This window comes from Tiliqua scincoides, chromosome 1, assembly GCF_035046505.1.
Source record: "Tiliqua scincoides isolate rTilSci1 chromosome 1, rTilSci1.hap2, whole genome shotgun sequence".
NCBI classification, from domain to species: domain Eukaryota; kingdom Metazoa; phylum Chordata; class Lepidosauria; order Squamata; family Scincidae; genus Tiliqua; species Tiliqua scincoides.
The window spans coordinates 171525729-171553122 of record NC_089821.1 but is presented as its reverse complement, the minus strand read 5'-3'; the positions used below and the strand labels follow the sequence as shown (position 1 = coordinate 171553122).

Here is a 27394-nt window from a genome sequence, read left to right as displayed (position 1 = left end):
GATAGGCTTCAGAAATGTCGGGAGCAGTTGCAACAAGGGAAGCATGCTGAAATGGAATACTCACAGCAGTATCGCAGACTTGAAGAAGAATTGCACATGCAGAGGCGAACTGTAGAGAACTTGAAGCACCAATTAGAGCTACAGAAGAGGGAACACTCCAATCAGTTGCGTTTGAACGAGAGCCTCAAAAATAACGTCAAATTTGACTTTGGGTGGAAGGGAAATGGGTTTAGTTACTTGGGAGATAGCTCCCCAAGAGATTTCGAAGCACTTAATGTATGTGCAAACACCTCTCCTTTACTAAGAAGGAGGTATGATAGACCAATTGAAATAAGCCACCCAGGATATAAATCTGAACAGCTGACTGCAAAGAAATTGCAAGTGGCTACTGTTGATTCCTTGCCAAGAGAGAAGCCATTCCAACTGTCTGGAATAACCCACTCGCTGGAAAATGGCACAAGCCAACAATCCTATTCTGAGTATGTTTCCCAAACAAGCACAGAGGTTGAGATTACCATTGATAAGACCAAAACTGTTGCATCAGAAATAGATAAATTGAGAGACAACAGCCTCCTCAGTTCCAGGCATGAGAACAGTTATGAAGTGGGATTAGGGACGCACCTACAGCCATTGGAGGTACATAGTACATTATGATCACATTTGATATTTCTTGTTTTTAGTATTCTGTTCTTAATATTCCTCACTGGTTTTCTGTTATACTTAATCTACATTTTCATCTTACCTGCTAAAACAGAATATCAAAAACATTGTTAAACATTTCATGCAAGGTATGCCTGGGTCTATATGAGCTGTTATAAATGTACATGCATATCTAGAAGTTGCTTGCAGTTTTGGAAGCATGAAGTTCCTATATTCTTCCCCAGAGGCTCCATGTTTATGTAAAGGACCTGATGAGGAGAAGAATATACTTCTCTTCTGCTAAATGTCCACATGAGGCCATTTTTAGGGATGAAACAGTAGGTGGGAGAACACTGATATCAACCCACCAATTATTCTCTATATAGCTTTCCTTAGTAATCGCAGCATCTAGTGGGGCAATGGAAGAAGCTGCAGGTCTCCTTGTTGAGCCCATGTGGCCCTAAGGGGTCTCCTTGGATTTGTGCCTTTTGAGTGGGCACAGAATTTAGAGTCTCCTGGGCCAGGAGGGGGATTAAGATATGGCAGCAGAGCTTGCTGCCGTCTCTGTCCCCTTCCCGCCCTGGAACACCTCCCTTCCGCCCCGACTTATCACTCCATCGCCCATTGCTTGCCTGGAGCTCTGGGCAGCATTCAACCAGCCTCTGCCTGGCACTGGCTCAGCATGGATTTGTGTTGAGCTGGCACTGGCCCAGTGTTGAGTGTCATAGGCATGTCTTAGGCACGTTTGCGACGCTCGGCGCCGGCACTGGCCTGATAGGATTGGGTCCTAAGGTATTTGCAGACATACACCAGCGTGTGTGCTGTGAAGTTCCACATATCCCTTCAGTTGCTTCCCTTAGATAAGGGGTGGGAAAACTTTCAACTTTAAATATCCTGGACCTTTAACAATTGTGTAGGTAAGAGAATTTCAGCAGGTGCAGCTTGTCATCTGTGAGATGACAAACTGCATCTGCTGAAATTCCCTCTTCTATACAATGCAGAAGAGGTCCTTGCACAAGCAGAACGTTCTTTGCCTTCACAGAGAGGATTTCCGATAGCAGAAGAGCTAGCCAAAATTCTACCCAATCTGTCCATATCTGCATTAGACATGTCCAATTTAATTTTCATTATTCAAAGGAAATACTACTTTCTGTTTTGCTGTGTCCTGATTCAACTTTCTTACTGCATTGTCTTCTGTGTTATCACTGCTAATAAAATTGGCTGATTTACTCTTTGCTATTGGTACTCTGCATTTTTTCCTGGTGATGGGCTAGCTTAGTAATGTGACACTTCTTCCGAAATATAGAAATATATACTGTACTTCATTATGTCAAAAATTCCTATTTACAGACAGTGAACAACAAGCAGTATGGTGTACATGTTGAAGTTACTACATTAGATCAAGAAAATGGCAAGAATCTTGGTAATGAAGGAAGACTGCTTGAGGGATACAGAACATCAGAAGGGTTTAGGAGTGAAGATGTATCAAAGATAAGTTCCATCTTAGAGGAAAAGAAAGCCAAGGAGGTTGTTATGATTCCTTCTGAATATGATAATATCAAATTTCAAGGTCTCCGACATGACGTAACTGCCAGGCAGCTGATCGAAGTCAAACTTCTAAACATGAGTACAGTTGAACAGCTCCATTCAGGGAAGAAGGCCATTGCGGAGGTTCAAAAAGGTCTTGAGAAATTTTTGACAAAGCCTACTGCAATTGCTGGGTTGTACATTGAAACTAGCAAAGACAAAATCTCATTTGCTTCTGCAACTCAGAAAAGACTAATTGAAAAAGCATTTGGGTTAGCACTACTAGAAGCCCAGGCTGCCACTGGTTTTATCATTGATCCAGCACAAGGTCAGAAATACTCTGTTGATGAGTCAGTCATCAAGGGGCTTGTAGATCATGAATACAAAAGCAGGCTTCTTGAGGCAGAAAAAGCAGTTTTGGGCTATCTCTTTTCTGGGAAAAAGCTTTCTGTTTATCAAGCAATTGAAGCGAGAGTTTTTGATAGGCAAAAAGGCAAAAATATTCTTGAAGCCCAGATTGCAAGCGGAGGAGTTATTGACCCTGTAAGAAGTGTCCGTATTCCTCCTGAAACTGCGGTAGAACTGGGCTTGCTAAATAACACCATTCTGAACTTTTTACATGAACCTTCCAGTAACAAAAAATGTTTTCAGAATCCCAATAATAGGCAAACCGTGTATTATAGTGATTTGTTGAAGCTGTGCGTGCTTGATATAGATAGCAAATGCTTCCTCCTCCCTATTGGGGAGAGAAAAATAACCACTCCATCAGCAGAAAGATTTCATAAAATATCTGTGGTTGACCTTAAAACAGGAGTGGAAATGACCTCCTACGAGGCTTATAAAAAAGCTCTTATAGACAAAAGTACCTACCTTGAACTATCGGAACAGGAATTTAAGTGGAAAGAAACTACCTGCTTTGATTCCCATGGAAACTCTTATCTTGTTCTCACAGATCTGAAAACTGGAATGCAATTGAATATTGATGAGGCTTTAGTCCAGGGAAATATTGACAGAATGTTACTCAGTCAATATAAGGAAGGTAAAACCACAGTCAGTGAGCTTGGTGACATTTTGTTGAGTAATTTCAAACAACGTACAGACCTGAACAGCCCCATTGCTGGTGTCTGGCTATCTGAGACCAATGAGAGACTGCCCATTCTAAAAGCTTGTCGCAAAAACCTGATGGATAGATCCACTGCATTGAGATTCCTTGAAGCTCAAGCCAGTACAGGAGGTGTAATTGATCCCTTTACTGGGAAGAAATACAGTGTGGCAGAGGCCTTACATAGGGAGCTAATTGATGAGGCAAGTGTCAGACATCTCCAGCAGTGTGAATTGGTCTTTACTGGGATTATTCATCCCATATCAAAGAGTGTTATGTCAGCCATCGAAGCAATGAATAAAAATGTAATAGACAAAGAAATGGGGATGCGTTGCCTGGAGTATCAGCATTTGACTGGTGGGTTGATAGATTCAAAATCTCATTCCAGATTATCGATGGAAGAAGCTATTAAAAGTGGTATGATCGATGCTGTCACTGCTACAAAGATGAAAGATGACCAGTTCTACTTAAAAGCTATTACGTGCCCCAAGACCAAAAAAAAATTGACATATAAAGAAGCTTTAGAAAAAGCAGTTTTTGATTGCTACACAGGATTGCGATTATTAGAAGCAGCTGAACCCATATCTTCGGGAATTTCTAGTCTCTATTTTGCCTCACACTAATAATTTCTTCATTGGGGCCATATTAATTTATAGTCCTTTCCAGAACCCATACAAATCCTGGAAATTACTTCTGATTTCTAAATAGAACAAAGTGTTTTGGCTTTGTTCTTCTGTATGTATATATCTGCATGCCAAAGATTTACTGCCTCCCCATTCCTGTAACTCTGGAACTCCAGCTTGTCAGAGTTAAGTGTTTTTGTGTCCCACTGTGTTTAGTGGAAGAATTCAGCTCTCAGTAACTCTCTTCTGTTGAAATTATTGGTGCCCAGGGGCTCAGTCCTGAGCTGGGTGTCGCAAACGTGCCATAAGGCATGCCCATGACACCCTGCACCAAGTCAGTGCTGGCACCAGCCCAGTGCCAGTGCTGAGTCCAGTGCCAGTCACATGCTGCCCAGAACTATGCCAGCAAAATGCAGGACTTGGGGCTTTCCCCAGGGGAAGGGGACAAAAATCCCCTTCCTCTGAGGAGACCTCCAGCACCTACTCCAGGGCTGCAGGATGCAGTGGTAACTGCTTTGGTGCTGCTGTACCTGGCAGTGGCGCTGCCTTTAGGATTGCACTGTGACCTTAAGCAGTGGTTGATTTTTCCTTGCTTTGTATAAAGTACACCATAAAGTATATCAGTACTGTGTTTTTAAAACTGGAACTTTTATGATAATGATGTATTATGGGAGGTTTTTGTTGTTGTGGTTTTTTTTGGGGGGGGGTACTTTTTTGTTTTGCCATTTATTTGATCTTGGCAATTTTTCAAAAGTGAAGCAATGCCCTGTTGTGTTGGTATCAAAATATGATGCAACGATCTTGTAAACAAGTGACTTGAGTCAACCAAAGTTAAGTTGAAGCTAAGCATGTATTGAAATCTCACATTAAAATCAAGAGTGCTCAGGTTTGACTGAGTTGTGCCCAGATTAAATAAAATGAATACAGAAAAACCTTCAAAGAATAATAGACCAATTACGTCAATGTATACAGTATGTTTAAAAGGAAGCTTGTTTGCAGCTGCAGAGTTAAGTGTGGTGTGCCGTCTCTCACAGAGATTTAACATTCTAATAGGACATCTTGTGTATTTGTGCTTAGAAGTAAGTCCCACTGTGTTCAGTGAGGCTTATTCCCAAGTGACTATGGGCACAATCCTGACCAGCTTTCCAGCACTGACATAGCTGTGCCAATGTGGCGTACACTGCATCCTGCAGTGAGGAGGCAGCCAAGGGGGCCTCCTCAAGGTAAGGGCGTGTTTGTTACCTTACCTTGGGGCTGCATTGCGGCTAGGCCAGTGCTGGAAAGTCTGTTAGGATTGCGCCTTATGTAGGTTTTCAACCTTAGTTACATGAATTGAACTTTCTTATAAATTTGAGAGAAAATGTGTGACTCTCGTACTGGATTGATCTTTTAAAAAATAATCACTTTGACACATTATTCATGTTTTCAGGTTTTCAAAAATATAAAGTTGGCTATCAAATTATTAAAATATGGAAATTCTCCTCTGATGTCCAGTGTGTCTCAAACTAAAAAAAACAAACTGTATAAACACCTTCTTGACTGCAAAGCTTTTGAGTAGTTTATGACGATGAAATCTAGTATCCTTAACAGCATGATGTCCAGAGTGGGTGTGCATCTAATGCCAAGGGTTGTATCCTGTGGTTTTCTGCATACAAACATTCGTGTTTTACTTAGGTAGTGGTGGCTGGGAAGTTTCCATCATGTGAGTTCAATCAACTGTGTCTACAAATGTGTTGATATGTACCATAATGGCTATTTTGAGTTTTGCAGATGTTTTGAATGAATTGCTTTGGTTAATGCTTTTTAGTGTTCTGATTAAAAAAAAAATCCTGCATAAGTATGCAACAATCATTATTGGGATGAAAAATAAAAGAAAGCTTGTCTAAATCTGTTACCTTGGGCAGTAATGCTCTTGATGATGCAATTATGTTTCTTGTCTTGCTCTATCTCAATGTACTTGCAACCTAAATATATATATTTTTGCAATGCACGTTGTTCATCAGAAGTCAGTGGAAGAGGAAAAGAAAGAACATGCTGAGAAAACTGGGGATTTACTGAAATGGGTGTCAAACATCACCAAGAGCCTCAGCAAAAGTGGAGAAGAAAGGCCTGAAAAAGCAGATTTTGTTAAAAAACAGGTATTAAACACACTGATTGAGGGCAGATAGCTACAGTTGCATGGGTCAGTGCTGTTTTGCCTTGTTCTTAGTCTCTGCTAAAGGACCAAATGTAACTCAGCCACTTTCCATCATTGTTTTCTTTAGCAGCAAGCTTAGGGAGCTCCATCAACATGATACGTATGTCCTGTGCTGAATCAGGCAAAACGATTTTGATGATTTTAAAGTATTATAAACAAATATACCACCCAGAGCATTTTTATTTTTTTTAATTTGTCACTCATTTTTCTGGAAGATAACATTGAAAGTGGCGTCCAGCATGAGAAAAGTGAAAACATAGACCTGGTTGGACAATACATTTTTCCTATGTGCAGCAGGAAAACAAGGTTGAACCTTTCTGCCTGCCTCACCCCTGGAAATCCTATACTCAATGTGGGTGCAGTTTTTTTTAATAGGGTGCAAGTATGTAAAATCCAGTGACTCAAACCTCACATAGTTGTCAGATTTCTTGGGGAGAATCAACTACACAATTCAGAGCTGTTTTTTATACACATACACCCTATTCAAATCTTATAGCCACAGGTTGGATAGTGTTGGAGGCAGAAGTGCCTGGAGGGCACAGCAGGAAGGTGCAATCTCAAAATTTGTAGAAAGAATGTAAGAGAGATCCAAACTGAACCTTAAGAATACAATTCTATAGTCAGTGCTGTGCCCACAGAAAATGTTTCTTTGGCCCCTTTGCATAATGTTTAGCACTCTGTAGCCTTTTACACATTCTCACGGCCATGGTACTATTATAATTTGAAGCTTTGTTTCTTCCCTTGTTTTTTATTAACTACACTTCAGTGGTAGTAATGCAAATACAGATTGAACACAATGTAATATCTTTTTGAGGATCAAATTCTAAAAACAGTAATGCTAGATGCAATCAACAGTTTTTTGAGGCTTGTGTACATATATGATTTCCAGAGAAATTCATTTTCAACAACAAACAAAATGTTTTATACTGCACACTATATTGGAAATGTTCATATCTGCAGCTTTTCAGAGGTACAAAATGCCACTTTGTAAGTTCCATCTCTTCGTCACAGTCTGGGTTAAGCAAGACATAGTTCTGAATTTCTGTCTTTCTGAGCTGATTCATCTGTTGTTAATCAGCTCTGTTATACATACAGAGATAGTTTACTCATGTGAACAGTGTAGTATTGATGTAATGTACAAAAAATGCAGTCCCAGTTTCAGCACACAGGGCATGGGAGGCTTGTAACATTTCTTCTTCATTTGGCTGATGTGTTGAACACAGCTTGTGGGAGACGTTATCGGTCTGTTTCTGAGGTGACTTGCAACATGGAAGTAACTTCTTATTGTTTAAACAAAACTATACTGACCCACAGATCACTTCAAACTGTGTAGGACCAATTTCTTGTAGCTGAGCTGCATTGTTCTAAAAATTAAAATTCTGAAGGAGTTAAAAAAAAACACAACTATTCAGTATTACCCTGAGGAAGTTTGATCTTTATTTTTTAAAAGCAACTGATAGAAGTCATTTCTAGTATGTCCATCTCTTATGCTGGGAGGAGAATTTCTCCAACATTCATCTCTTGGAGAAGTTCAAGTCAGTGCGACTGTGACTGCAGCATCAACTTATAAAATCATATTTTCCCTTGTGGCTCACAAGTCATAACATTCAGCTGTTATGACAAGGATTGTCCACGAAGGCAGTAAAACTGTATTTTAGTAGGGATACACCCTAGGGAGCCTAGGTGGGGGAAGGGTGCACACATTCAACTGTTGCTGCAATTGTTTGAAGCAGGTGCATCCTAATGGCCTGTACAATGTCAACTTTAAGGGTATAAGAAGAAGAGGGATACATGTATTTCACTTGGCCGTTTCCAATCACCAACAAGCTCCTTTAGCGAACGATCCCAAAAGTATATGTTACATTTTGTATATCTCATTCCTCGTAGGCATCACAGAATGAACCACAACATCACATCATCATTCTAGTTGAAAATTGGCTAGCAGTATCTCTTTAGCTTCTCTATAGTTTCTGTAAATTGTGAGTTACCCATCATACCTCATGGCCTTTGTATGAAGAACAGCTTAAATATCTACAATTGATGTGGTCTAGACTCGTGTGCCTAGCAAATACATGCCTTCTTTAAAAGCTGGCTGTGATGCAAAACAGGTGGCCTTGTTAGAAGGAAGAGAAAGATGAAAGTCAAACACGGTCGCAAGAGTAAGTTATCCAAATCCCCAGTATTAGTAAGCACTCCTATAAGTCTCCTTAAGTCCTAGAGACTTAATGGATTTTTCCCTAATTGGGGGACATTTCTCTCAGGCCGAAATAACTTTTCAGAGATCTGACATGATACTGCTGAACTGTCTGCCATAGAAAAGTTCATTTTTTTGTGGCCCATTGTTGGGTTGCAGCCAAAACGTGCAGGTGGAAGGAAGGTCACACAAGAGAACCCCCCCCCCACACACACACATATCACCCTCCTGTAAACTAAAAAGCTGCTTCTGACAGTCAAGGGACCCCCAAAAGATGAGGGGGGAGAATCTACCAAAATTAGGAGGTGGTGCCGTCAGTGAGTGAAGCCTCATTCACTAGTAAGTTTCTCCTCCCCTTACACCCTATTTCATCTCCTGCAAGTTCTCAAAGGCTTTTCGGGGAGTACGTGAGGTTGTTGTGGGAGGAGACAGTGGGAACGCCCCTCTGTACAAGCTTCCTTTAGTTTGTGCAAGCTTTGAATGCAACCCAGAGTGTCTGTTCAGGCAAGGGTCTCTGGTGTTTTTTCTTCATTTCAGATTGTATGCTGGAAAAGCTGAAACGAGCCTCTAGAAGTGTAGCCAGCATTGGTACAATGGGTGCATGTACATTTTCCTGTGCTCGCTGCGGCTGCTTATTGGATAGTACCCACACAAAGACACTTCTGGCCAGTGTCCAGAGCAATTTGGGAGCTACTTGATATAATGGTGCTCGTGTAGTGTGCTCAAATAGTACTTCAAAACAAAAAAAAGTCCAAAATTTTCCTTAGTTGGGAAATTGACTAGAAAATGTGCTATTTGCAGTCTGTTTGCAAATAGCCTTCTAATGATCTCTTAGCAGATGAAGACTTTTAGGTTACATTTCCATCAATTTTATAGGATAAAAAAGAGCAAGGGCTGCAATCAGGAATTAGGAAAACATTAAGCAAACTTCTTTTCCTATGTTAATGGTCCTTACCTTTCCAAGTATTTTCCTCACCTTTCCAGCTATTGTACTATTTTCAAGCTATCGGTGCTGGGTCAGCATCTGTTTGGATTATTTAACAGAATCCAAGATAAGGGACATTAGAAATAAAGAGAACATAATGTCCGTTGCTATTTAGAAGTGACACTGTATGCTGTGTCAGAGACCTGAAAACATGATACGGAACCCTGTTACTAATACTCCTTCCCCTTGATGGGCTCCAGTCTATATACTAGGGCATGATTGATCACAATTAGTTCAGTTCCATTAGTTTTCTTCTAATTAGACTTCCTAACTTTTGGTTTTGTTTCTTTTTGCTTGTTTTATTCTTGATCCAGACAGATTTGCAATGAAATAGTTCTGAAAGAATATGACTCATTTAACAGTTAGAATTCCAGTTACAAATGCAGGGCCTAGAAAACAAATCCACAGAAGTTATACATTTTATTAAACCAGGTGATGTTAAAAATGGTGGAAATATACACTTTTGAGTTAAATAGACATATTCCTCAGTTGCAGCATATATTGAATGTATATGTATTTTTCACATGCTCATAGTGTTTTTTTTATAGTAAGGTCTCTGCCTTTACAAACAGTCTAAGAGAAAAAGGAGGCAAGTTCAGAAGAAAGATGTGCAGAAAACAATTAGCTGGCAAATGTGCTAACTTGTTGGTCATCACCATTTGCATGCAAAATGAATCAGAGCTATCATGTCCCCCGTAATCATCTATATTAAAAAAAATTATTATGCTATGACTTACATGTATAAGCATCTTTTTAAGAGATATTTTGTATAAGCATCTTTAATAAGAGATATTTTGTAATAGAAAATATCAGATTTGCAATAAATTACATAACTTATATTCCTACTAGCTCATACAGTATTGTTTATTGTTGATGAAACACCTGCCCACATCTTTTTTTATGCATAACTCCATTGCTTTATCCTTTGTAGTAAAGTATGTTTCCTCAATTCTAAAATTAAACTATTGAAATTTGAACTTTTTTTTTCCAGATTTCTTCTGATGAATTATCAACCAAGAAAGAACAGATATCAGAGGCCTTGCAGACAACGCAGTCATTTTTAGCAAAACATAGTGACAAGTATGTTCATCATTGTTTGTTATTGTTGCTGTTGTATTTCAAAATTGTGGTGCTCTTTCACACTTTCTGGTTGGATGTAACATTCAACCTCTTGGTGCATAGGACCAGTGCATAGGTTACATATACAGGAACACCACAAGCTTAAGCATAATAATAATACTTGTGTAGTGCAATCTGGTTTGCATAATGTATTCTTACAGCAAATGGATAAGGTAAATATTATTATCCTTTAGTGCAGTTGGGGAGCTGAGGCTGATAGGGAGTTACTTAACTATGGCCACCTAATGAAAATTTATGGCAAGTGTATTAGGTGAACCCAGGACTTTCAGATTTGAAGCTTTGCCATTACACTGCACCAACACAGAGAAGCATATATGTGTTGCATATATGTAATATGAAACTTAGAAGGGTGAGAACTACTCCCCTTTCCTTCATTAATGACATTCATTTGTGTAATTAAACTGGAGCAGAATGTCTGTATTAACTGTGACACTGTGGGATTTGGCATACTCAACAGTTGTGCCCATGTTTCCACACCCTTTTCTTTCACATTAAATGGAAATGACTTACAGTACAGTCCTATTCATGTCTATTCAGAAGTAAGTCCCATTGTGTTCAGTGGAGCTTATTCCCAGGAAAGTGTGCATAGGATTACAGCCTTAAGGTGCATCGAGTACAGTGGGACTTACTTTGAGTCAACATGCCTAGGATTGTGCTTATAGTGTCCCATGTGTTTGGAATGTTATAGCCCAATATTAACTAGGGCTAGGCTGCCCCTTATGATAGCAGAAACACAGTTTTGTTGTTGTAAATGTACATAACAGTGGCACACACAGCGCATTGCTTGTGGCTGTTCTGGCTCTAGTGCTGCAAACAGTGGTGGTGTCAGACACTCACTGTCACTGCTGGCTGCCTCTGTCAGTGAAGATAAGGCAGCAGTAGGGGCTGGGAGTGGCCGGATGAGCAGAATGGAATGGGGACAGAGAGAAACAGGGGAATTTCTGAGCAGGGAGGGGGTGAGCAAGAGACAGAACAAGGGGGGGGGGACAGTGGCACCAGGTCCTAACCCCGTTTCCTGTCCACTTTCCTCTCCCTTATTCTCTTCAGACTTGCACCAGCAAAAGAGCTGGCACAGATCTGAGGAGATCCATTCAGGCAACAGAGGCTCACCCTGCAGTAAGGGAACAAAAGATCTCTTACTTTGGGGAGACCTCACTGACTGCCCCCTCCACAGGATTCAACATGTGCCCCTTTGGCACTAGGCAGCCATAGTGTTGGCTGCATTGGTGGGGAGGGATTTAGTTAGAATTGGGCCCTTTGGTAAATGAGGACAAGAGCTAAAGCTTTTACTATTACAGCACTCACCTTAATACTATGAAGTGACAGTATTGTGCAAATCTTGTGGATGTAGCTTGAACAAAGATTATGCTAACTATCTAGCTAATTAGAGCCATTTAGTTATTTGATTTTCTCTGTAAACTACTTTAAGAACTTTTTTGTTGAAAAGTGGTGTATAAATACTGTTTATCATCATCATTAATCCTGATCTGCAAAAATATGCCAGCAGATTAAAAAAAAAACTTTTTTATTGATATTGCTGTCATTTATTGGAAATTGTTTATGCCAATAAAGGTTAAATGAAATGAAATGATATTTTTAAAGCGTAATTTTTGACTTCTGTTTGATTGCTCCCTTTATGAACATGGCTGTCATTTCTTACTGTAAGCCAATTCTCTTTTCTTCAGTGAAGCCTGAATGTTTTGAATCTTTTTTTCTCTATAGAATGACAGAGGAAGAGAAAAATGAAATGGAAAACCGTATGAGGTCACTTCAAGAAGGTTATAAACTGTTGTCCAATGAAGATTTGAGACAGTTGGAGGAAGAGCAAAATGTGGATGATGAAAACATGGATAAAAAGGTAGCTCAGACTGCAGGCTTTAGAACATGCTCTTCCAAGTCTGTCTTATTGCATGGTTGTGGAACTATGTGTTAAAAATGAAAAATGAAACTCTGCTTAAATTGTTTGTATCGCGTAAGTAAAAACTAAACTAAAATGACTGAAGCATTTGATATATTTGTGCAGTTGGAATTATAACTGAGTGTGTGTAAATCAACATGCAGAAAGTTATGTATGAACAAGAGTTTTATATTGTGTGTCTTGCATGAACAAGAATCATACATCACCTAACCCTTCTCTTTAAAAACCATGCTTTGAATCTTGTCAAAAGTTTGCACTTCAGAAACATGACTTCAGTTGATGCGGCCATATACCCTATTTTATGCTCTCCTAGAGTTATCTCAGAAAGTGTGCAGTATTTTAGGAATTCATGAAATTTTAATTCTTGAAACCCATGCACACAGTGACTGTGAGATAGCACTTTAATTAATGGAGAGCATATGTGTGCATCTGCATATTCAGTAAAACACACATATTTAATCTAGCACTGCCTTTGGAAGGCATTACAACATGTTAGCGATAATATACAAAGATTATTTTGCTCATACATTGTTGTTCCCAGTTTATTATTTCAATGCAAATCAGTTGTGCTGCATTTAAATGGGTACAATATTTTATCTGTGTGATTCAGTGTCTGTGTAAAACTGCTGTATGCTGTAAACATGAATAGCATGCATATTTTTGTACCATATACTGTTTTCCGAATATCCTAACTTCTCACAAAGCGCATATATAGCATGACAGTTTGCCTTTCAGGTACATGTCCTTTTTGCTCACTATATGATCATCTACTCCGTTGTCTTCCACTAACCCTTTTAATGCTGTATGCAGAGCATAGGCTTTGGGTTCACCGATGCATGTCGTGTTTCAATCTTTTATCACACCGTGTGCTGTTGAATCACTGACATTGATCACTTCTGCATTGAACTGCTTAACATTCACAGACTTGCTCCAATCCTGGTAAGTAAGTGACTTTACGCTGTACACAGATAAACCTTAAAATTAAAAGATTTGCTCCTTTACAATTGCTGAAATGCTGAAAAACTGTATTTTTTTAAATACTCACTTTCAGGTGAACAAAGTCATAGCTGGCATCGTTGATCAAACAACTGGAGAGATCTTTTCAGTCTTTCAGTCAATGTATAAAGGCCTCGTTGACTATGACACTGGAATTCAATTACTTGAAAGTCAGCTTATTTTCTCAGGTCTAATTTCACCAGCTTCAGGAGAGAGTTTTGACCTTGAAGAAGCAAAAACTCATGCACTTGTTGATGAACAAGCTATACTGCAGCTACAAGATTTGCAGACTGCTAAGAAGATAATTTCAGAATCCCAATCAACAACTCTTCCTGTTGTAGCTGCTTTGGACCAGGGTCTAATTTCAGAACCTCTGGCTATTAAAATTCTTGAGATTCAGCTTTCTCAAGGACATCTGATGATACCAGCCACAGGAGAACAGCTGACTTTGCACAAAGCTTTCCAGAGGAACCTGATTTCCGCAGCACTATATACGAAGCTTCTAGAAAGGCATGACATTTGCAGGGACCTTATTGACCCCAAAACTGCAGAAAAGATTTCACTTGAAAGATTGCTTGAAAGAACTGTAGTGCATAAAGAAACAGGCTTGAGGCTCCTATCTGTGACCCCTCAAGAAAGAGGAAGAATAATGGTAAAAGGTGGAAGAAAGATAACTATTTTGAGAGCAGCTCATGAAGGGCTTATAGAGAAGGAGACCATGTTCAGGCTCTTAGGAGCTCAGCTACTTTCAGGCGGGATAATTCACCCTGATGCAGGATACAGAATGACTGTGGAAAAGGCCATGAGAGAAGGGGTTATTGATCAGGATGCTGCTTGTGCTATTCTAACTCACCAGGTGCAGACAGGTGGGATCCTATGTCCAAACTCATCAGAACGTTTGACTATAGATGAAGCTGTGCAGTGCAACTTAATATCCTCTAGTAGTGCCTTGCTAATACTACAAGCGCAGCAAAGCTTTACTGGACTTCTCTGGCCACATAGTGGCGAGATATTTCCTGTCTCTACCTCTTTGCATCAAGGCGTGATCACTAATGAGCTAGCCTGCAAAATTCTCAATGGACGGCAAAAAATAGCCGCACTTTACATTCCAGAAACAGGTGAGGTAATCAGTTTGGATAATGCTACCCAGCAAGGGGTAATAGATAGTAACACTGCATCTATTTTAAATAGTGTTACCCTACCTGATAAAATACCTAACGTAGATGATATACCGTTCCATTTGCAAAAGGCTGCAAGATGCCTCTCATCTTATCAGCTCAATCCATCTATCCGGCATGACCAGGAAAAGGATGCAGATGCTTCTGACACCAGTGAACCCCCATCTCACTGTTCAGAACAAACTCAAAAACTATTTGTGTCCTACTTAATGATAAATAGTTGTATGGATGCAAACACAGGGCAGAGACTTTTGTTGCATTGTGGTGATTTAAAGGAAGCTGTCACCTTGTTAATGAATGGCCATAGTTCTGAATACAGCGCAGATGAGACTGGCCAGTTTCATGGCACCCATAAAAATGCAGAAGTAATCGGTCTTGTGCAACAGCTTGAAAATGTGGTGTCTAGCTGTTTCACTAGCAATGCTGCAGGACAACAGGCAAATGCTCAAGGTATTTGTAGTGACAGTACCAGGAAGGAGAATTGCAAAGATCAAAAGAATGAAAAAAACTCAGGGGAAAATGGTTTTCCTATTGTGGCCAATGGCTCAGGACATTTCCTCTTTTGTGAACAGGAAAGTGAATCAGGAAAAGCAGTCAGTGCAACTTGCAATCCTAAAAATGAAAATGTTCTTCAAAGTTTGCTGGCGTATTCACCAATGGAAGGGTGTGAAAATGTAGCTGAACAAGCAAATGATGGAACTGTAGGGTGTCGTTCAAGCAGTTCACAAGGAAGTCTTCCTTTAAGAACAACTGATGATAACATTTGCACTATAGAGAAAAGAAAGACCAGAGAGATTAACAATAACTCTTCAGGCACTTTAGATTACTTTTCAGATGCAAATGATTTTTCCCTCATTAATTCAGGAAAAAATGTCCAACAGAACACCAATGTTTTGCATTCCATGGTGAATAGCATACAGAAATGCATGCCTCACATTTTGCAAACTAAAGAAGAAGGTATATTTAGTAAGGATGATGAGGTAAAAGATGACTTTCAGGATAGTTTATGCACCAGCATGGAACCTGGCAATAAACCCTTAAATGAATTTATTGATGATGGTGATGGGATATTGCATTCAGGAACTAACAAAACGCCACTGCTACATAACAGGAACAGAGAATCTTCTTTGCAAGATTTTACAGAACAGAACTACCAATTACCATTAGAAGATCACTCTGTGATGCATGATACATTGCAGGAAGACTATTTTCACATGAGTGATGGTAAGCCACCACATGGAAATCATATAAATATTTATGACAATCCTCTGTTGAAAGACCCTGCTAATAAATTTAGTGAGTCTCCGCTGGAAGACCATATCAATGTACAAGATGCATCACTGTTGGAAGATAGAGCTCATACACACAGTAATTCACCAGCAGATGATGGCGTCAGTATGTCAGTGGTAGAAAATCATACTTTGACCAGCACTGATCCAGAGGTAGAATACAAAGCTAGTCAGACTAATGAAGCATTGCAGGAGCATCAAACTGAAGCTGAAAGTTGGTCATCTTTAGAAAAAAGTACTGCTGACAATGACATACAACAACCCATAGATCAAACTAATTTATATAGTGTATCATTGCATGACCATGATACCAGTTCTAATGGAGTTCCAAGGCTGGGATGTCAAACTGAAAATAAATACACTGGGCCATTTGAGCCTGGTTATACTATTACTTATTCTGGACTACCGCTGGAAGGAAGTCTTGATACACATCCTAGGCTCCCAGTGGAATCCCTTGGTAGATCATCCATTATGATAAATTCTGAAAGCCAGCCCAGATCACCTATGAAACACAGTACTGGTATGAATTTTGACTTATTAATTATGCAGAATGAGCCATCTGTGGATGACGAAAGAGCAACATGTGCAAGTGGCAGGCTAGTTGTGGAAGGCAATAAGAGTCCACCTTCTGAACCATTGCATGAAAGGGAGAGCATTCAGCATTCAGAAAATGACAATTATAAAGACAGCAAAGTCCCTTGTGTCACAGACCATATTGATGGCAGTGAGACCTGTAGTGCTATACAGACTGATTGCGACCATGCTGATGTTCATGGCATGACCAAAATAGATGAGGGTGATTCCTCTGCTGTGAAGGAAGATGGCAAGGAAGAGTATGACAAAGGTGCAATAGACATTAAAGGAACAGCAGAAAAGCTAACAGATATCCAAGAAGCAACCTCTTTTGAGGTTAGCCTGAATAATAAAGGAGAAAGTATACTCTGCTTTAGTGAATTGAGTGACAGTGATACATTTGAAATTATAAATATGGCAGCATTTAATGAAAGGATACTAGGAACTATTTCAGACGAAGCAGTGGAAGGTATTGAAGAAGTAGGAAGGAAAGGTCAGAAAAAAGAAAGTGAGGAAAGTAAGGGGATTGACTTTTGCCCCCTATTAAAGGAGAATAAAGCTGAAGTTGAAAGAGAGAGGCAGGAGAAAATTAGATTGAAAGAGAGCGGTGGTTCTGATGAGAGTGAGCACGAAAGTGTATGTGAGGATAATGACAGTGACGGTAACATTGAAGGGAATGACACTGGGGATGATTTTGAAGTTTATGACTATGTAGACTTTGATTATGATACTCCTAATGTCACTGATTACGAGGATGAGGATGTGTTAGAAATGCATTATGCACAGTGGCGTGATAAAAACATTGGGCTCCAGGCACCAGCTCTTCCAGAGAGGGCAGAAATCAAGACTATCCACTGTGCAGACAATTTGCAGTTAGATTCAAAAAGTGATTTGTGGTGTTCTGAAAACCACAATGTTGTTGAATACCAAAGCTTAGCTGATGGCGCTGAAGCAAGCATTCAAAACCTTATGTGTAAAAATCAAAATGGAAGACAGCAAGAAGCTGACCAGGCTTCTGAGTCTTTTATGGAAAACAAGCTGGTGTCACATAGCTATGAAACCTCTTGTTTAGGAACAAGCAATGGTGTTGCATCACCTTATGTAACTGAAGTAGAAGATATTCAGGCTGAATTGGACATACCTTCTCAAAGCACTTTATACAGCAAAGCTAAGATGTCTGACAACATATCAATGTCATGTCCAGGTTGTGAGCAAAGACAGGAAGTAGATGCTGGAAAGTTAGGAAAAGCAGTCACCAATATTCCACATCGTCAACTTGAAATGGATACTCTGAAATACAACATAAATGGACTATGCAATCAGAGAGAGGATAATGCCCAGGAATCAAGGGAAAGTTCTGGAGAGACTCATTCATCAATTAGTAAAAATGGTTATGAAATTATTCTCTTATCTGATGAAAAAACCAGTCTTGACCAAAGTTCAAATGAAACAGCATCAATTACACACTCCAGTGGCTTTGCTGCAGCTGAATCTATGAACCATACAGAAGAGTTTGAACTTTCTACTTATTTGAAGCAATGTGCAAAAGATGTAATGGCCCAAGGTATTGTACAATTGAGAGAGGATGTTTCATGTTACGTGAAGGAAGTTGAAAGAGGTCAAAAAGGTATACAAAAGAGAAAGGAGCCTGTGGGAACTGATACTCCAAACAGCAAGGGGAATCAGAAGCTAGGAGACCTGAACTCCAAAGTGCAGCCAACTTCTGCATCAGTTACACAAGAACCAACAGCAAGCAAAGAGAGAGAGGCGACTGATTACTTCAAAGTGTGTCATGATAAAACTGACAACTACAAATGTGCCTTTAACAATATTGAGCATGTTCAAGCTGTTGAAGGAGTAGGTAACAAAGCTGAAACTGATTTTGATGAATGCATACGTGAAGCAGATTTCTCTTCTAATACATTGGACAGCAAGGCTGATAGCTGGCTTAGTACTGAGCAGAAAGTGCATGAAACTGTGCTTCGTCATAGTAGTGGGCAAAGTATTAAAGAAGGTGACACTGAGAAAGGGGGCCAGGAGTCTGCTTTCCCTGAAGTCAGCATCAGAGGAAAAAAGCAGCTATTGCAAAAAGATGCAATACTTCCTAATTTTTCTCCAGTAGAGAAACATGGAGGGTGTTCTTCTGAAGTGCCTGCTGTATTATCCGAAGGCTTAACAGGTGTACTAAAAGGCAAATTAAAAGAAGGCCGGATCTGCTACATGCAGGAAGATGAACCTTTAAGTTATATTGGCACAAGAGATTTAATGCAAAATTTACTTAAAATGGTTAACTCCACACAGTGTGAGTATGAGGATTCTTGCCAATCTGATAGCAGACATGCAAGTAATGCTACTAGAACTTCCTCAGTGGGCTTAGATGAAAGCAAACACAGTACTTCTCCCCAGGTTTGGCTTGATAATAAAAGCCCTGATCTCCTACGAGATATACTGAAACAAGACCATTGCAGTCAACAAACAGATGTGATACATGGGATGACGAACAAGTTGGAAAGAGGTCAGGAGGGGAAAACTGCAGCTCTTCCTGTACTGTCAGCTTCTCAGGTTGATCATACCTTCCCTGTCCCAAATGGAGCTGGAATTTTCTCAGAATTTAAAGAAGTAGCTGCTATAGCGAGTACTTCTGGATGCAGCAAGGCTTTGACAGAAGACCATCAGGTTGAGGAGTCAGGCCATTCATCAAAAAGATCAACTGATGATATTTTGGAAATGATGGAAACCATGCCAGGGACTGATGAAATGAACATGGTGAGTACAAACTGTTGTAAATCATTTCTTTTCAGTAAAGGCATCTAAAACGTTTTTAGAATCTGTTTTGTGATTGCAGTGTTAGCCTAATCAAAATTGCCACATATGTGGCAGCTGAACAATCTGTCATGCTGAGACAAATGTTCCCTTGTTGTCATTGCAGAATCACTAATAATTTAAAGAGAGTCTCTGAGCATGTTTAATTTTTTTAAAGCATAGTAATGAGTAGTAATGAGAACACACTTGATATATCTGTGCTATGTAGCTGCAGGAGTACTGAAACAGACTTACCCTTCCAAAATATTTTCCATTGTTCATTGGTATGCAACTGTGTTCCCAGTACACAGTGAATCTTAGAAGACACTTGATGATGGTTCAAGATATGAAATTTCTCTTAGATGATCTGCAGCCCGTCAGTAATGAGTTGGAAGCCCTAAAAGTGCAGCTTGAACAGTTAGAGGTAAACCTATTATTTCTGCATTTTAAATGTGTGGTCAAGATCAGGAGTTGAATGCTTAGCTTTTGGGCAGTACAAAAAATTAATAGAGGCTAAGAAAACATGTGTGGTAGGGGCAGATCCAAAGCTTATACTTATTCTTTTGCCCACTTGTCATTTATTTAAATCATAATCATAATCAAATAACTTGCCCTAAGTCATACCCTAAGCTTCATGTGAGTAGGGATTTCAGCCTAGGACTTTCCAGTATAAGTCCTATATTCTGCTATTCCATATAATATCTCATAGCTGTCTCTACTGTAACTCTAATGTGCTTCTATTACTTAACATTCATAGGGTCATGGTAATGAGCCTGTTCTTATATATAGTGTGATTTAGCTTACACAAACCCTAATGGGCTGCAATTCTTTTTAGTCTTTTGAATCAGGACTGGCTGGCTTTGCTGTTAATTTGAGGAAAGATATGAAGTCTGCAGAAGAATTTCTAAAGTGTCACCATGAGGATATTCCTCAACTTGAGATTTTAAAAGAAATCTATGAGCATTTGGAAAAGGATTTTCTTCTAGTCTGTGAATTGTCTTCAAAGCGTGCAAAGCAAATAGTCTTTGCAGTAGACTCTGAAATGGTATGTTCATGGTCCATGTTTACTTATTTATCACAGTATTTTTGATTCTCAGTCATTTCTGGAAATATTTTGAATTGATTTTGGTTTGTAGTCTTCTAGTTTTGTTGAGGGGGAAAAATCCCTTTTTTGAACTTCTCTTTCTAGGCTAAACTTGCAGTACTGCATCAGGAACATCTAGACAAGCTTCAGGACTCAATGGATTGGGTCATGGAGAAGAATAAAACCGTGGATAGTATCAAGGTGGATGTATGTGCTATAGAAGATGTGAAGCAAAGGTTTCAGTTATTGAAGGCAGGTACCACAATGACTAATCAGTTACTGACTTTAACCTCTAGATGTCATGAATCAGAATATCATTCGCCAGTAATCCACATGTTCAGGGTACTGACCATTCGGCTCATTGCTTTTGAACTGTTGGAATTGATATTGCACCAGATGCTATCCCCTCCAATTGCAGTCAGCATGCTCTCCTTGAACCTGTGCCAGCTAAAGAACTGACACAGGTCTGAGGAGACCCACTGCCAATCAAGAGACTCACGGAGGGATAAGGGGAAATTACTCTTTCCCTTCCCAAGTCTCCCAGTCTTTACCCCTCCCCCCACTTTAGCATGCATGGCAGCCCATTTTGACATAGCCCTATGCTGTGGCAGGGAAAAGGAAAATTTGGGCTCTTAATACATTTAAAGAAAGCCTATCACACTCAGACTACTCAGCCTACTAATATTCCTTAATCAACTCTAGATTAGGAATTACAAAGAAGTAAATAAAGAGACAAGCTGTGAGGGAAATGATATATATTCATTGAAGCTCATATATGAGCTTCTGGGCCAGGAGACCATTTTCCCTATTTAGGTTACAAAACATTTGAACTAACAGTTCTTTACATCTTTTTCAAAGTGGCCATGTCTAAAATAAAGCTTGGGGCAAGTTTTTTTTTTTAATCATATTTTCTTTTCTTACAAATCTTAAAAAATACTTTCTTTACTTAAATTTGCAGGATCTAGAAAAAGAGTTTGGATGCAGAAAAGTGCAGCTGGAATCCACAGCACTTGACGTTCAGTTCTTCATCTCTGAACACGCCCAAGATCTTTCCCCTAACCAGAGCAAGCGGCTCCTGAGGCTCTTAAATACTACACAGAAGCGTTTCCAGCAAATGCAAGAAACAATAAGATCTAAAGCAGACTCTTTAGAGACTCTTTTACAGACAGCACAAGTTCTTGTTGACCAGAAGGTTTGCTTCTCTGTGTGCTTAGCATTATATTCACGAGTGTGGATAAGACATAATATCAAGATACAGAAACTGTAATCTGTTTGAAATCAAAAGCAAGATAATCCAGTGTCCCTGTCCTTCAGAATACTAAAGCAGCATTTTCAGGGCTTGATGAGTCATTGCTGTTATAAGTAGTACATGTGTGTGCTTTAATATTGATTTTTATTTTAACAATAGTCCTAAGAAAAGATGAAATGTTTTATCCAGTAGTGGTTGGCAGCATGGTAAAAAACTGTACCTGGACAAATATTTGTTTCTATCTCCATTTTGTCAGAATGGGGCTTACAGGAAAAAGGCAGATGTCCCATTAGGCTGCAATCTCTGTTGTTCTGCAGTCAAAAAAATATTTCAATCTCTTGGAGGGTGGTTCTGCAACTCAGGAAATGTAGGATGTTGAAGTATGCATGAGAAGAAATTTTTTTGATAAGAACAAATGCAATTGCATGCTTGCTTCTGTATTGCTTAAACCATGAAAACATTTTATATTCAAGTAACATTACACATATCTAACTGATCTAACGCATAGTCTTCAATTAACCTTTGTTTTGACATCCTTTTTCCAAAACTATTACCTGTTTATTACAGGTTCCGAGCCTTTAAGAGATTTGGATATTCACACGCATAATGCATGACCAGACCTCTGCTGGGCGGTTCCATCAAAACCTGGTCTCTTTACTTACAGCATTTGTGAGATTTACCCATACCTTCTATATTGAGCTTCTTTAAACTATGTGCTACTGCTATTATGTTTACAGCATACTTTCAGAGAGAGTGTTTGATTAAAACTTTGTAATATACTTGCTTGAGAATTAATATGTGTGAGGCCTTTTGTGCATTTCTATTCAGGTTTTGTCTTATTCTAAATTAGGACTTGGAGGAACAGCACCAGGAATTCAAAGAAAAACTACAAGATATGTGTGATCTCCTGACACAGACAGAAAACCGGCTCATTGGCCACAAAGAGGCCCTTGTTATTGAGGATAGCACAACTGAGTTGCAGCAGTACCAAACCAGACAAGAGGTAAACACTTGGCTTTTCAGCAGTAACAAACTAACGGCTCAGTCCTATTCAGGTTCTACTCTGATGACACATTGACATCACTTCAACAACCGCCATATTCTAATCCCATCCAGGCAGTGCCATGCTGGCACAGCCCTTCCCAATAATGCCAGCAGCATTCATGTAAGCCCTAACACAACCTGTCATCCATGGAGTGACATCTTGACGTTGGCGCATCATTGATGCAACATTGCTGCATCCTCAGTGCAACATCCAAAGAGCCAAGAACCTAGCCCAATGCCAGCAACCAGAGAAGCACCACCAGGGTGAAATGAGCAGGAGGCAGGCACAGGGCCAATGAGTAACCATTACTGGGGGGATGTCGCCTGCCAGCCACTTGCAATGAACAACACAGCAACAGGCGTGACCTCCAACAATGCCCCAAGAACACTGCACTCACATACACACAGCACAGCTCAAGGAAGGAAGTCATGCATTTGCAAAGCCACAGGGGCCTGACTGGAAAGAGTAAGGGCCTGATCCTATCCAACTTTCCAGCACCGGTGCATCCGCAACGCAGCCCTGAGGTAAGGGAACAAGTGTTCCTATATCTTGAGGAGGCCTCTGTGACTGCACCTCCAACACAGGAAGCAGTGCATGCCCCATTGGCATGGCTGCACCGGCACTGGAAAATTGGGTAGGATTGGGCCCTAAGTCAGCAACCTTGGTGAGAAGCAACTGGGTTCACGCTGGTCACTGTAGGCAGGTACCATATCGCTTGCGCAAGTCTGAGTAGACCCAGAGGAGCAGCAAGAGCTTAATACCCGGACAAGCGAAGAAATTATTCCTTACCTGGAGGAGACCTCTGGGACAGCCCTCTCCAAGGATGCAGCGCATGCTCCAATGGTGTGTCTGCTTAGGCAGGGGAGGCTTTTCAGTATGAATGGGCTGCCACTCAGTTCGTGACATCTTTTGTGCATGTCATGTCACTAGATGGAATGCTTGCTGATGATTGAGACAAGTAGTAAAATCCAATAAAAACCAAATTTCACTAAAGTGTGTGTCCATTTCAAAGAGATGTGGAACCCTCTTTATAGTGAGAGATGTGAGTGAACAAAATGAACTTTGAATCATTTCAAACTGCTGAACTTGGTAGTAACTCCTGCTTCTAATTTCTCCTGGAAAAACGAATATTGGGCTGTAAGCCTCCCCACACCAGGTTTGGGCTATTCCACCCTGTTTCAGACCATGAGCAAAGTTCTCTTTCCATCACCTCATTTAAATAATATCAAAAATAAGGCTTGAATTGCCCAATCTGCCAATTTATCAGAGTTATTTTCAGATGAGCAAACATTATTCTTTCCAGTTGCCATTCTTGTGGAACGTGAAGATGAAGCTAGGCTGCTCCTTTGAAGAGGAGCACCAGAAGTTAAAAATAAGTTGATAAATCTTCTTTCTGATCTTTGTTTTGTTTTGTTTCCTCAAGGAGTTACAGAAGGATATGCAAGCAAACACACAGGCATTGGCAGAAATTGTGAGAAACACTGAGACGTTCTTGAAAGAAAATGGGGAAAAGTTGTTACAAGAAGACAAGACTGCTCTTGAAAAGAAGCTTAATGAAGCCAAGACAAAGTGTTTGCTGCTTAGCCAGAAGGCAGAAGAGTCCAGAAAACAGTTGGATAAAGCTGTGACAACAGCTATGAAGCAGGAAACAGAAAAGGTTATTTGGCAGTCATTTAATTTTAATTTTAAAATGATATCTTATATCTTAATACTGGACTCAGGTGGTTGAGTGCCAGTGCTACTGCAAGGAACACGGGGCCATGCCAGAATAAGGTGGTGGGGTCTATATATCTGTGGTACTCTCTAAATACACAGAAGTACACAGGTTTGTAAATAAAAACAAACAAAACAAAGCAGCCTGGTGCTTGTGAATATCCAAAACCCCAGCAATGCACTAGTGAATGTTGACAAGTGCCTGAATGTGGTTGCCAGCATTCATGGGTTTATGTCTGAAAACTGGGAAGTTGCATATTCACATACATTTATAAAATTAATCTGCTATTGTCATATGGATATCAGAATTGATCAGAGTGCAATAAAAAAAACAAACTCATGGAACCCCTTTTTAGATGAAGGAACACAAAATTGGTGTAGTTCTACCATCTACCCTGAGGGAGGATTTTCCAAGCAGTGCATACAATTCTACACATATATTACTACTTTTTCACACATCAAGCAGTGAGCACATTTCACCAAGTAATTCTGGAAGTATTTGCAAGCTACTAATACTGTTGAATGCTAATTTTCCAGGAAAACAAATAGAGCCCTGCTTTTTGAAAGTGCATCCTCTCCCTTCATCTTACATTTCCTAGATAGCTTGAAATAACTCTAAATGTGTTAGTAAATTATTCTTCAGAGGTCAAATACAATGTTTTTATTAAAGCTGGTAGCCTCCAGCCTTCTTATATTTCAGTGTGATTATTAAATTCCAAAATATTCGGACAAGGTATTAATATGAATTGGCCCTGTGTATACTCTTAGCCCCACTCATCTTTGAAATACACACATGCAAGGTATATTCATATTCATAAGCTTTTGAACTGGCTTTCTGAAATTTCTCATAGAGCAGTGTTTCTCAAAATGTGGGTCGGGACCCACTAGGTGGGTCGTGAGTCAATTTCAGGTCGGTCTCCATTCATTTCAGTATTTTATTTTTAATATATTAAACTTGATGCTGCCATAGTATGTGACTGCATATGGGGAAATGTTACAGATCTGTACTCTGAGCATGTTACTATGTATATGCTTTTAACAATGATAGTGGGAGTTACCCCTGAGTAAGTGTGGGTAGGATTACAACCTAGGATTGTTAAAAATTTTCCTGCTTGATGATGTCACTTCCAGTCATGACATCACTTCCGATATGACAGATTCTCATTCTAAAAAGTGGGTCCCGGTGCTAAAAGTGTGAGAACCACTGTCATATTTTCTTGATCACCTAGCATAGACCTACCCTAGACCATACTGCATCTTTGCAAGCTGGTGGAGGTACAGAGGGGAGAATTCTTTCTTCCTCACTCCAGTTGAGAGTATGAGTCCCTTTCATAAATCTGTACTGGCATTGTTGAAATTGATTGAACCATGAGGAAAGCTATTTCCAAATAGCTTTCCATAAAGAATGACGTTCATGCAGTTTCATTTTCAAGGAGCAGCCAAGTCATACTGGGTTTGGGATTGAAAAAAATAACACATACTTTAGAAACAGGTCATAGTTTGGAAATCAGTTAGTTTTTTTTTTAATTTGTCTCCGTATCATTCCTAAGAGTCTGTTCTAGAATTCTGTACCACCAATAGATGAATTAGATTTTTGAACCCAAGTGTGTATGAACCATTTATAACAAAGTAAAATTCAGTCTTGGACTTTAATTTTACAGGTTGCTGCCAGAGAACAACTGGAAGAGAGTAAAAGTACAATAGAAAATCTTCTGGATTGGTTGTCAAAGGTTGACAAGGATGCTGAACACGTGGGCAAGAAGTGCGAGCCAGCAATCAAGCAGAATGGCACCCATTTCAAAGAGGACATAGAGTGTTTGGTTGGGGAAGAAGATGAAGTCAATGGTAACTTGCTAGAAATCCAACAACAGAATGAAACACATGTGGATGGACAACTGAATCCTACTGAAGATAACCTTAACAAGCAATATCAGAAAGCCAAGGTACTGTTTCTCTCTCTCTCTCTCTCATAAATCAATCTTGTAGGGTTAGCCTGTTGGCAGAACTAGCGTTCCACCAGCAGAAATTGACATTGAAATCAATGGGGAAGCCATTGTGTGCACTTTGGAAGTCTTGTGAAATGTTGGCCTTCAGCAGACTTCTTAGAGAAGGGAACTAGGACCGGTTTGTACTTTTGCAGCACATGGACCTCATTCATAATATCCTGAATTGTTAATATTCTGAGCCATCCAATTGGTCATGCTCTAGAGATCACAGTAGTAATCCATTATCATTTTTTATCCTTCTCAGGCTCAGCATGAGAAAATTATTTCACAGCAGCAAGCTGTCATCATAGCCACACAGTCAGCCCAAGCCCTACTTGAAAAGCAAGGCCACCATCTTTCTCTGGAGGAAAAAGAAAAAATTCAGAGGAATCTGAAGGAACTGAAGGTGCAGTATGAAACCGCTTTGGCAGAGTCGGAGCAGAAACTGAAATTAACATGTTCCTTGCAGGAAGAATTGGAGAAGTTTGATGCAGATTACAGGGAGTTTGAAAATTGGCTCCAACAGGCCGAGCAAGAACTTGACAATCTAGAGATGGGTGCCTCCGACTTCAGCGGTATTATTGTCAAACTGAAAAGGCAGAAGAGTTTTTCAGAAGATGTCATTTCGCACAAAGGGGACTTACGGTACATCACGATTTCTGGACAGAGAGTATTGGATGCTGCTAAGACATGCAGCAAAAGAGAAAGTGTGAAATATGACAAAGAAGGTATTGGTACTTCATCAACTTACTTGGAGGTGCAGAATAAGCTGGATAGTGTAACTGGCCGCTTCAGATCTCTCTACTCCAAGGTAACTTGAGTGTGTGTGTATGTGGTTTGTGTATGCACCCACTTTTTTAAATGACACTCTTATCGGGACCCACCCAGGTTTACCAGTGTTCAAAAAAGTGAGATCTAGAAATAAATAATATTTTATTTATGTTAGAAGACCCTCAGACATTTATCTCCCTATATTTACATATGCTTGCAAACTGCAAGAGCTCAGCTCCTTGCAAGGCAGTTAGCAGCTGTCTTGCAAACTGCAGGAGCTCAGCTCCTTGCAGGATAATTAGCATCTACAGTATCTGATTTTTCAATAGCCTCAGGGCTGGAGGCAATTAGTTATCTGATCTTTCCATCACCCATTGTCGACCC

General features: G+C 39.8%; 1 protein-coding gene across 1 annotated transcript in view; it reads left to right on the top strand.

Annotated features, from left to right (window-relative positions):
* The window catches only part of DST (dystonin), a 312958-nt gene that overhangs the window by 154400 nt on the left and 131164 nt on the right, over window positions 1–27394 (top strand). Inside the window, exons 34-45 of the mRNA XM_066612418.1 lie at window positions 5895–6029; window positions 10259–10347; window positions 12130–12265; window positions 13377–19127; window positions 19468–19587; window positions 19999–20208; window positions 20353–20499; window positions 21206–21439; window positions 22347–22499; window positions 23965–24198; window positions 25916–26197; window positions 26505–27050. Coding sequence (XP_066468515.1) covers window positions 5895–6029; window positions 10259–10347; window positions 12130–12265; window positions 13377–19127; window positions 19468–19587; window positions 19999–20208; window positions 20353–20499; window positions 21206–21439; window positions 22347–22499; window positions 23965–24198; window positions 25916–26197; window positions 26505–27050 — 8037 coding nt within the window. The remainder of the gene's footprint in view (window positions 1–5894; window positions 6030–10258; window positions 10348–12129; window positions 12266–13376; window positions 19128–19467; window positions 19588–19998; window positions 20209–20352; window positions 20500–21205; window positions 21440–22346; window positions 22500–23964; window positions 24199–25915; window positions 26198–26504; window positions 27051–27394) is intronic.